The sequence below is a fragment of the Urocitellus parryii genome, chromosome 9 (assembly GCF_045843805.1).
Source record: "Urocitellus parryii isolate mUroPar1 chromosome 9, mUroPar1.hap1, whole genome shotgun sequence".
Classification (NCBI taxonomy): Eukaryota; Metazoa; Chordata; class Mammalia; order Rodentia; family Sciuridae; genus Urocitellus; species Urocitellus parryii.
The window spans coordinates 120574392-120586783 of record NC_135539.1 but is presented as its reverse complement, the minus strand read 5'-3'; the positions used below and the strand labels follow the sequence as shown (position 1 = coordinate 120586783).

Here is a 12392-nt window from a genome sequence, read left to right as displayed (position 1 = left end):
GCATTATAGTTGTACATAACATCTTTAAACTGCGTTTTAAGAATAACAAATTATTCTTCAAACTATGTTCTTAATTCTTGACTTATTCTCTAAAGAGATGCATCTTTCAGTTTTTATTTTAAGAGGCTAAAATGTTAATTAAAGAGCAAGATAATTGTATACCAAAGAGTGATGCTATATAATCTTGTTACTCTTATTTTTTGTTGAATTTTAAAGTTCATGTTGCACTTATGGACTTTGTAATATTTGTTGTGCTCAACCCAAGGGGAAATATTTCATTCTCAGTGGCTTTTAAGGGGATAAAATATCTATCAGTGTTCTAGTGAAGGATACGAAGAGATTTAAAGGCATGAAAGTTTAGCTCTGACAAAAAAATATTGCTGTATCTTCTTTTCCTTGTATTACATGTGAATTTATTAAAATCAGAAAAGTTCTTCATGACAAAGTATCTATTAATCTTCAATCCTACTTAAAATGTATTCAGAATCTTATTCATTGTTTAGCTACTCAAAATGAACACTAGGTGGAGATACTTTCTTTTCTTTCTATTCAGATATTTCCTGTGTGAATCCACCCAAAGTGGAAAATGCTAATATAATATCAAACCAGATGCTTAAGTATCCATCTGGTGAGAGAGTACGTTATGAATGTATCAAACCTTTTGAAATATTTGGGGAAGTAGAAGTGATGTGTCTAAATGGAACTTGGACAGAGCCACCTCAGTGCAAAGGTAGAAGATCATATTTTCTAATTTTTCTTTGCTTGAGGACATAATGTGAGTAAAATATGTTGAAAAAAATAAAACCATGTCATTCTTAGGGATTATATTTTTTGAAATGCAAATAATATGACATTGCTAAAGATTTATTTTCTGGCAAAATGAATTAAGAAATATGGTGTATTTTTTTTCAAAACACATTTAACCAGATTAATAGAATAGTTACAATCTGAGAAAATTCCTCATCACGTTAAAGACACTCAGTACATTTTGACAACTCCAGGAGATATCTACTTTGAGAAACAGAAAATAGGTCATTGAAGACTGATCATAGAATATAAATATACATTTGGGCATCTTCAATGTATAGAGTATATTTGAAAATATGTGACTGAGGCCAGCCAGGGAATCACTATATTTATAAAAATGTTTGGATATTAGGTCATCAGCATTCTAATATTCAGAATTCAGGAAATGAATAATGGAGATATTATATCATCCATTTCTATTTTTAAAAATTAATTTTTCCTAATTCATTTTCTCTCACTTTACTTTGATTCTACCTTTAGCTAATGGTGAAGTCAGTTTTATGTAAACCACAGAATTAGGTCTCTTTTATGTATCTATCTTGCCCTACTTGCTCTTTCCTCTAGTATATTTAGATCATTTACATTTAAAATAAATATTGGGCTTTTTGTTTCTTGTTTTATTTGTTTATTTTCTCTATTTCTCATTCTTGTTTCTGATCTCTTCCATTATTTTCAGGGAACTGTTTAAAAGAATTTCATTTTGATTTATCTTCCTGGTTTTGAGTGTATCTCTATGATGGCTTCCCCCACTACCTTTCTTTTTAAAAATGTTGCTTTAGGAATTACAATATATACATAGTATATTTGCAACTTACCACTCTACTAGTAATGACATTTTCGATCAAAACATGAGAATCTTGCTTCCATTTAAATCCATTTACCCTTTAGTATTTCCTGTTCATACAGTGAACAGTCACCAAATGATATAATTTTCTTTCAAACATCAAACATAAATAAACATAAATGAACAAACTGAGAAGGAAAAAGTCTATTATATTATATAGTCTTCCTTTTAGCAATTACAGGATCGAGAAAATGATACTGTAATTGCTAAAAGGAAGAATATATAATATAATAGACTTTTTCCTCCTTAGTTTGTTCATTTGTTTGATAACTTAATTATCCTTTCTTCCTTCTTTCTCCAACATTTTTTTTCCTCTAAGGCTCTCTGAAGTTTCATTGATTCATTGATTGATTTTTTCAGTCTATTTTCACACTGGATAATTTATGTTGTTATATCTTGAAGTGCATGGATTTATCCTTCTGTCATCCTCAAACTGTTCAGTCTGTACAGTGAGACATTTTGTTTTTAATTTGTTATATTTATCTGTTCTAAACCCTACTGAGCTTTTAAGAAACATTGACTATCAATATCTTTATCACATCAGTATTCTCTTTTATTATCTTTTTTGTTTGTTAATGTTTCTGATCCTTAATATGATGAGTAATTTTTAATTTTACACTTGATATTTTAGGTATTACATTTCAGACTCCCCCATTTTATTTAAATTTCCTGTTCAGTGGTTCTCCATTACAGCCATGCTGGATTTAAGTCCAGGTTTCTCATTCAGCCTCTACAGACATACAGGATCTCTTCTGCTACCCCTATATGTGGGTGTTCTGTGGTCATCAGTGCCTTATGATGTTTTTATTATTTTCTCTAGATTAGGTCATGTATTGTTTTAAAGATCTCTTAGACTTGCAAGGCCACACCCTTCCTTGTTCTTAGGTTAAAGGGATGAGACTCTGCATGAGCTTTTCCTTATTTATCTCTACTTGATATCATTTCTGAGATTACCAGCCTTCTCCAGTGCTCCATCTAGAACACACAGGAGCCCCAAAGTGAACTCATATAGCAACCTGTTTCCCATTCCTTGAGTCCTGAAGTTCCTAGCCAGAGTGAATTCTCTGTACCTTCTAGAGTCTTCTTATATTGGCATTTAAAATTTATTATGTCCAAGATTATAAATAATGCTTAGCAAAAGGGGAAGGGAGAGGTCTTGGGGATAGGAAAGACAGTGGAAAGAGATAGACATCATTACCCTAAGTACATGTATGAAGACAAGAATGGTGTGACTCTACTTTGTATATAGAGATATGAAAAATTATTCTCTATATGTGTCATATGAATTGTAATGTATTCTGCTGTCATATATAACATCAATATTTTTAAAAAACCCCAACATACAAAACCTGAAAAAGAGGAATAGTGACAATGATTTTTTACTCATCTTGTCCAGATTAGGAAGACAATATTTCCCTATTATTTTCTACAAATTACTTCCTTTGAACTTTTTTCAAGGAGTTTTTGTTTCTTTTGTAATAAAAAGGAAAATTAAAAAGAAGTCAGAAGGGACACAATAAATACTGCATAATGTCATATATAATAAGAAACTTTCTTAGTTTGTCCTCACTATCTACCTGTTCAGCATTTATATATTAAGACACATTTTTTAGTATTGAATCACTATAAAGCAGACACATTTGTTGATGGTTTATATGCGCCTTCAGTGAGATGAAAAGAAGAGCTTAAAATGTAACTCTCATTTTCTATGATTAAGATTTCTGTGAGCAATCATTTGTTACCAGAAATCATGAAATCTTGATGCTATCTAGAGTGATGTTTGTGCTGGCTTTAATTTTATCCTGTATTTTGATTTGTTCTCTCATAAATGAAATGATATTTTTCCAGATTCCTCAGGAAAATGTGGGCCTCCTCCACCTATTGACAATGGAGACCTCACTTCATTCCCATTACCAGTATATCCTACGGGTTCATCAGTTGAATATCAGTGCCAATCCTTACATCAACTTGAGGGTAGCAAGACAGTAATATGTAGACACGGAAAGTGGTCAAACCCGCCAAAATGTTTACGTAAGTACTTCAGTAATCTCATGGGACCTGGGAAAATCAGCACCTTGAGTATGATACTGTGTAAAATAGCAATAATTCACATATTAAAAAAGAAATATTCTGTGGAATGCTTCTCTACCAAATATTCATATGTGAGGAAATAAAGATTAATAAGTTATTTTTATTTTAAAATCATTAATAAATACAATTATATATATTTTTAAATTTTTATTAGCATGTAATAATTGCCCTTATTAATGGGGGATAGTGTGATATTTCTATATATGCATACACTCAGTATGATCATATCCAACCTCTATTTACCCACCCTATATCCCTTCTCAAACTCTATTGGTCACCATTCTACATTGAGGTCATCCTTTTTAATAGTCCACATATGAGAGAGAAAATATGGGTCTTATCTTTCTGTGTCTGGCCTATTTTGCTTAACATAATGTCCTCCAGTTCTATCCATTTTGCTGTAAATGTCAAGAGCCAATTCTTCTTTGAGGCTGAATAATATCCCCTTGTGTAAATATACTACATTGTCTTTATCTCCTTATCTATTGGAAAACATAGTTCTCATTCAATATCTTAGCTACTGTGAGTAACACTGCATGGGCATGCAGATATCCCTTTGGTATGCTGATTTCTTTTCTTGTGGATATGTACCCAGAAGGAGGATAGCTGGGTCATAAAGCATATGTAATTTAAGTTTTTTTGAGAAAACTTCTGCTCTCTATATTGATCGTACCAATTTAAATTCCCACCAAGAGAGTTCTTAGTGTTTAAGTGTTCTTTAAGTGTTCTTAGTTCTTAGTGTTTAAGTGTTCTTTTTCTCTCACATGCTAACATTTATTAATTTTAGGGTTTATTGTTAATAATAGACCTTCTAACTGGAGCGATATGGTATCTCATTGTAGTTTTCATCTTCATTTCCCTGATGGCTAATGATATTGAGTGGGTTTTTTTTTTTCATGTATTTTTGACTGTTTGTACTTCTTTGAGATATGTCTATTCACAAATCATTTGTCCAATGTTTAATTGGGTTGCTTGTTTTTAGTTTTTTTAAGGTCATTATACATTCTAGGTATTAACCCTTTGTGAGATGCATAGCTGGCAAGTCTTTTTCCCATTCCATGGCTTGTCTCATTCTGTTGACTGTTTCTTTAGCTGTGCAGAAGGTTTTTCAATTTAATATATCAACTTTGTCAATTTTTGCTTTTCTTTCTTATGCTTTTGTGGTTCTATCCAGAAAATTGTTGCTTGAACCAGTTTCTTATTTCTCCATATTTTCTCCTAGTAGTTTTAGAGTTTTCAAGTTTTACATTTAAGCCTGTGTGCATTTTGAATTTAATTTTGTACATGGAAAGAGGAATCAAGATTCAATCATCTGTATGTGGATATCCATTTTTAGCATCATTTATTGAAGAGGTGGTCCTTTACCCAATGTTTTCTTTGATGGAAACTTTTTTGGAAACTTTGTTAAGAATCAGCAGATATAGATGCATGGATATATCTATATCTATCTATCTATAAATACACATATATATGTATATACACATACAGAGAGAAAGAGAGAGAGAGAGAGAGAGAGAGAGAGAGAGAGGAGAGAGAGAGAGAGAGAGAGAGGGAGAGTGTGTCTCTATTCTGTAGCATTGGTCATTGTATCTATTCTTATGCAAATACTATGCTGTTTTGGTTGCTATGGTACTGTAGTATGTCTTGAAATAAGTTATTGTGATGCTTACAGCCTTTGTGTATTTATTTTTTTCTCAAGATTTCATTAGCTCTTCAGGGTCTTTCGTGCTTCCATATGAATTTTAGAATTTTCTTCTCTAGTTCTGTGAGGAATATCTTTTATATTTTAATGGGAATGGCTTTTAATCTGTAAATTGCTTAAGGTATTATTGCTGAAGGAATATATGCTTAAGGTATTATTACGAGCACTAATTCTTCTGATCCATGAGCATGGAAAGTTTCTTATTTATTTTGTATCTTCTTCAATTTCTTTAATCAGTGTGTGGTAGATGTCTTTTGTTCTTTGCTGTTTTGTTTGCTGTTGTAAAGATTAGTGAATGAGATTGCTTTTATTATTTGGTTCTCAGCACATTCATTATTGGTGTATAAAAATCTCACTGATTTTTGTATATTGATTTGTATCTTGCTACCTTAATGACTTAACCATTCTAATACTCTTTTGGTTGCATCTTTGTTTTTTTTAATATATTTAAGCATATCATCTGCAGACACAAATAATTTGATTTCTCTCCTTTCAATTTCTATGCCCTTTATTTCTCTTATTTTGCTGTTCTGACTAAAATTTCTGGTACTATACTGAATAAGAGCAGGGAGAATAGATACCCTTGTTCCTGATATTAGAGGAAATGTTTTCAACTTTTCTCATTTCAGTATATTGCCTATGGCTATGTCTGGTATGGTCTTTATGATGCTGAGGTATGATCTTCCCAAACCTTATTTGCTCAGGACTTTTATCAGGAAGTGATATTGAAATTATTCAAATGCATTTTCTATATCTATTAATCACATGATTTTTATCCTTCATTATGTTAATGGGATGTATTATGTTTATTGAACTGAATATGTTGAACCAACCTTGCATCTCTGGGATGGAACCAATTTGATTATGGTGAATAATTTTTATGATTCTCTGTTGAATCACATTCAGATTTACTCATATTTTATTGAGAAATTTTACATCTATGTCCATCAGGTTATTAGTCTACAGTTTCTTTTATCTTGTGTTCTTTTTGCTATGGTATCAGGGTAATGCTAGCCTCAAGGAATGGGCTGGGAATGATTCCCTCTCTTTCAAATCTTCACAACAAATTTAAAAGAAATGGAATTAGTTCTTTAAAGATTTCAAAAAAATTAATCAGTAAAAGCATCTAGTCATGGGCTTTCCTCAACTTTTTATTACAGATTCAATCTCATTACTCATTATTGATCTCTTCTGGCTTATATGTTTTCATGGTTTAATTTTGGCAGAATCCATGTGTCTAAAAATTTATAAATTCCTTGTAGGTTCTCTAATTTGTTGGCATACATTTTCTCATAATAATCCCTAATGACTCTTTGTATTTCTGAGGTATTGGTTATAATGTCTTTTTTTTCCATCTCTTATTTTGTTTGAGTCATCTCTTTTTCTTGGTTAGTCTTATTAAGGTATGTTCATTGTTCTTACCTTTTATGATAACCAACTTGTCGTTTCTGAAAGAACGAACAAGGCTTGTCCTCAGAGAAAATGTCCGTTTATTGAGGAATAGCTCTGCATAATTATAGAGCCGGGGGTGGTTTGACAATTATGACAGTTTAAAGGTTGAAGGGTTTGACAGTTGGCATGGGGTGCTTTCTGATTGGTGGGTAAGGATCATGTGAGCCAGCAGGCTAGTCTGATTGGTGGGTAAGAATCATGTGAGCCAGCAGGGCTAGTCTAATTGGTGGGTAAGGATCATGTGAGCCAGCAGGGCTAAGTCTGATTAGTGGGTAAGGATCATGTGAGCCAGCACGGCTCACCATTGTATGGCTCTTCTCGGGGGATGGGGAAGTTAGTCTTTGGAGCCGGGGCAACTCCCAACAGTTTCATTAGTCTTTTATACTGCTTATGTATGTGACACCCTCTCTATCTTATACATTACATAACTGAAGATTTGTAGCATTTGACCAATATTTTTTTTTTCTTTTGTTGTGAGGCTGGAGATGGAACCCAGGGCTTGTGCATGTTAGGCAAGAACTCTACCAACTGAGCTATATCCCTAGCCTTTTGACCAATATTTTAATTAAAGAAAAACCAGCCAGTCATGATAGTGCACTCTTGTTATCCCAGAAACATGGGATCCTGAGGCAGGACAATCACTGTTTGAAGGCAAGTCTCAATAATTTAATGAGAACTTGTCTAACAATAATAATAAAAGAAAGGAATGTGGATGTAGTTCAGGCATAAAGTGCCCCTGGTTTCAATCTCCCGGTCCAAAAAAGAAAAACAAAATCAGCCATAATGCCATAATGGTTTTACACTCTAAAATACCAAGCTCTTAATATGATAAATGATCTTAAGAATTGGTAATAAAATATAATTATCACACATTAACCACCTAATTCTTACATCATTTACTACTTTAACTTTATTTTAATCTATCTGGTATTCACACAGAATTTGTTCAGGAAGAGTTTTCAGGAAGAATTTCTGAAATATTAAAAACATTCTACTTGAAAACTCCAAAGTCTTGGTAAAAGACTCATATCTAACTTAATATATTATACTCATTTATTTCTTTCAGGTGCATGTGTAATATCAGAAGAAATCATGGAAAGTTATCACATAACCTTAAAATGGAAAGAACATCAAAAGCTTTATTCTTCATCAGGGGACACAGTTGAATTTGTGTGTAAATATGGATATTCTGCATCAACGCGACCTCAATCATTTCGTACAAGGTGTATTGATGGTCACCTGGAATATCCCGTTTGTAGGAAGAGATACTCTTAATCTCATTAAAATGTGCACTTAAATTCAGAATTTTTATTATTAATCTAGTTTTCAATTTTTTTAAAGTATTGTTTAACTCATTTTTATTCATAAATTAGAATTTGAGTTGATACCTTCTAATGTGTTTAGAATCTGAGAGGCTAGAGCCCCACATCTTAAAAGCACTGAATTCAAATTTGGCGTACCAAAGTACCATGCATCCTATTCATAAAACATCTATGCAAGAAATTAGATGCAATTTCTTCCATGCTTGTCTGTATCCCTCATTCTCCAAACTGAAAGTTTTCTACATAACTTTTGAGGCTCTCTGAGACTCTGTTTCACAGTGCATGAAAAGATAGACTCTCCATCTTCAAAATTATAAAATTCAGAAAGATCTAAAAACCAAACTAAATCATGACTTATTTTAGTAAAAAATATAATCAATTACTAAGTATTACTTATCCATAAGCAAATGTAAAAAGATGACATGTGAGCTTCTAAAATATATGAATCTAGTACATTTAACAATGTAAACAAATCATAAAGAGGAATAGAAGTTTAATTGGATATATAACTATAAAACTATCATAACTGTTACTATATAACTATGGAAAAATGATTGGCAGAAAATGCAATAAAATCTGTAAAAACTATATTTATACTTAGAGTTAAGAGAATTGACTTGTTTAATTTCTTTAAAAAGACAGTCTCTAAATTATGAGTCAGTCTCTAAATTTTTGATTTTTTTTTACTTTACAGTATTATGAAAGTGATATGTATTCAGTAGAAATTGTACTTTAATCTTTTTCTGTAATTGGAAATACATCGTAGACTACTTTTATGGTATTGGGTAACAGCAGTTAACCGCATCCAATTGGCATTGTGATTAACAAAGTAAGCAATCACTATACTACAGAGTACTGTTCTGCTAAGCTATGATATATGATAGGTTGGTATATTAAATGCATGTTCAACTTAAAATAATTTTAATTTATCATGAGTTAATCAGGATGTAACACCATTCTAAGTTGAGGAGTATCAACATTTATTATATTGTACAATTTTTCAACCTTTAATATACTCAGTTTTGAACTTTAAGAATAAGTTGTTTTAAGACAATAATGCCTAAAAAGCAAGGTGATAATGTGGAGAAATATAAAGGCCTTATTGGTAATGATCTCAAGGTCAAATAATGCTTTAATGAGTTTTTGTTGCAAGAATTTTTTTCTGTTTTTAAAATTTCAGTAACAAGATTTTGAAGTGTAATTTTATGTCTTTACATTTTAGACAGCAGTATTTAGTTAAAATCACTTTGGCTAGAAACATTTTTGATTTTTAAAAAGCTATAATCTTAGGATGAAAATAGAGATAAAAATATACAAAACTTTAAGGTGATAAATTGTTACCTCTTATTGCATAAAATCATAAGGCTTATATTAAATGCTTTCCTCTTGTTTGAGATCCTGATTTAGATAAATTGAGTTGAGACAGATTTTCAATTTCAATGAAATTGGTTATAATAAGCAAGTAATCCTTGTGTTTAATGTTAACACCTGAATATACTTAACTCAGTTCCATTGTACCACTATAACAAATATAATTTGTTCAGTTTGGCTTATTTTTAAAAGACATATCTTTCATACAGTTCTTGAGGTGTCCAAGATCAAGGCACCAGCTAACTTGGTGTCACAGGAGGGCTTATTCTCTGTTTTGCAAATGGCGTCTTCTCACTAGATGAAACTAACTACATGAAAGTGGCAAGGAAGTGCTCTAGCCTTTCCTTGTAAGGGCACTGTTTCTACTCTTGAGGATGGAACCCCATCACCTATTCACCTAAAAAGACTTCATCTTCTAATATGCTCACTGTGGTCACTAGAATGAAACGGGGACATTTAGGGGGACACAAACATTCAGGACATAGAAGAGAATAGGGAAGGAAAAAGACAGTCCATGCCACAGAACCAAAAGGCAGTAGTGGTGTTTACACTTCTATTTCACAGAGGAATTCAGCCAAACACTGTAAGACAGAGATAAAAGAAGGTCATTTTATATACACACACACACACATTCTTTCCAACATGGGAGAACCTAAATATAAAAAAGCAAATGTTAATAGTTCTTAAGGGAGAAATAGATTGCAAAATAATAATAATAGTTGGGTGCTTCCATACTCCATCTTTAATACAATATATAGGTCATCCATACATAAAATCAATAAGAAAACCTTGGATTTGAGCTGTATGTTACACCAAATAGACCTAACAGATATCCATAGAATATTCTACACAATAGCAGAATACACATTATTCTTAGAGCATACACAACATTCTCCAGGATAGGTCATATATTATGCCACAAAACAAATTTCAAATATTTAAGAATGCTGAAATTGTATCAAGTATCTTTGCCAAATAAAAGCACAAAACTATAAATCAATAACAGGGAATGTTGTTATATTCACAAATATATAGAATTTGAATGACATCCTCCTGACCTTCCAATAGGTCAATGACAAAATTGAAAGAAAAATTAAATGACACTCACAGACAAACATCAAAACACAGCATACTAAAACATATAAGGTGCAGAAAAGGAATTTTGTAAGGGAAATAAGTATATAACTATAAATGCCTACATGATTTAGATCTCAAATAAGTAACAAAGCTTCAAACATATACCTCAAAGAACTAGAAAATGAAGAAGTAACTAAATTAAAGATATTAAGAAGGAGGAAATAAAGATATACAAAAAAAACAATATTAAGAAGATACTCAGAAAACACTATTAAGCATCAACAAACCTAAAAGTTGATTTTTAAACCAATAAACAAAATTGATAAAAGTTTAGCTAGACAAATATGGAAGTAAATAAATTTCAAGATGGAGAAGAAACATTACAGCTAATAGCACAAAAATACAAAATGTACTACAAATTCTGGTATGAACAATTATACCCGCAATTTGGATGACCTAGAAGAAATGAATCTTTGTAGAAAGTTGCAATCTACCAGGACTGAATCACAAATGCAAAATCCCAACAGACTGGTAAACAAGGAGTTTGAATTAGTTATTAAAAATTCTTTTATGAAAGAAAAGCCCAGGACCTGATAACTTTATGCCCAGGACCTGGATGAACCCAACTCCCTTGTATAACTATAAAGCTTTTAAAAAAAATAACATGCATCCTTTTCATGTCCTTCCCCAAAAAACTGATGAGCAGTAAGCACTTCCAAATTCATTTATGAGGCCAGCATTATCTCGACAAAAAAGCCACACAAGTATACTATGAGAAAATTATAACCCAATACACCTGATGAATATCCCTGGTGAATAGAAATCCAAAACTCCTCAATATAAGATGAATTCAACAGCACATTTAAGGGATCATAAGACTCTGTGATTTATTTCTGGGACTCAAAGGTGGTTAAATAAATACAGTCATTAAATATTATCCATTACATTAACAGAATAAACTTTTAAAATCATTATTATTCAATAGATGGGAAAAAGCAACATCACTTAATAATAAAAACACTCAAAAAAAATTGGCATAGAAGGAGTTATTCCAAGACAATAAAGGCCATATACAAGTTGAATACTCCTAATCCAAAAATCCAAAATCTGAAATGCTAATACTTCTGAAACTTTCTAGATAATAATGACCAAATTGGAAAATTCCACATCATGATTCTTTGCCTCATGCACAAAATTATTTAGAGTGTGCATATAACTATTTTTGGAAAATATTTATGTAGTGAATATGAAAACCAAATGAGTTTTGTGTTTAGGCTCAGGTCCCACACCAGTGTATCATTATGTATACATAAATACTTCAAAACAACAACAAAAATGTGGTCCCAAGCATTTGTAATTAGGGATATTCAACTTACATTAGCAGTCTACAATTGGTATCATACTAAATGGTTAGAAGTTAAATACTTTACCTCTAAGATCACGACTAAGGCAAGAATATCTACTGTCTTAGTCCACTTTCATTTGCTATCATAGAATACCTACGATTGGGTAACCCTAGCATCCTCTGCTTGCCCCCAAATTCATGTCTTTCTCACACACAAAATAACGTTCTTTTCATCCCAATAGTTTCAAAGTTTTCACTTCCTTCAGCATCAACTCAAAAGTTCCAAGTCCAAAGTCATTTAAATTGAATAAGGGTGAGACTCAAAGCCTAAATCATTCTAAGGCAAATTTTCTATAGCTGTGAACCTATGAAACTAAAACA

General features: G+C 31.8%; 1 protein-coding gene across 1 annotated transcript in view; it reads left to right on the top strand.

The window, feature by feature from the left end:
• The window catches only part of Cfh (complement factor H), an 83206-nt gene extending 73473 nt beyond the window's left edge, over positions 1–9733 (top strand). Inside the window, exons 20-22 of the mRNA XM_077802494.1 lie at positions 554–730; positions 3500–3682; positions 7963–9733. Of these exons, the coding sequence (XP_077658620.1) occupies positions 554–730; positions 3500–3682; positions 7963–8171 (569 nt within the window). The 3' untranslated portion in view covers positions 8172–9733. The remainder of the gene's footprint in view (positions 1–553; positions 731–3499; positions 3683–7962) is intronic.
• The last annotated feature ends 2659 nt before the right edge of the window (positions 9734–12392 follow it).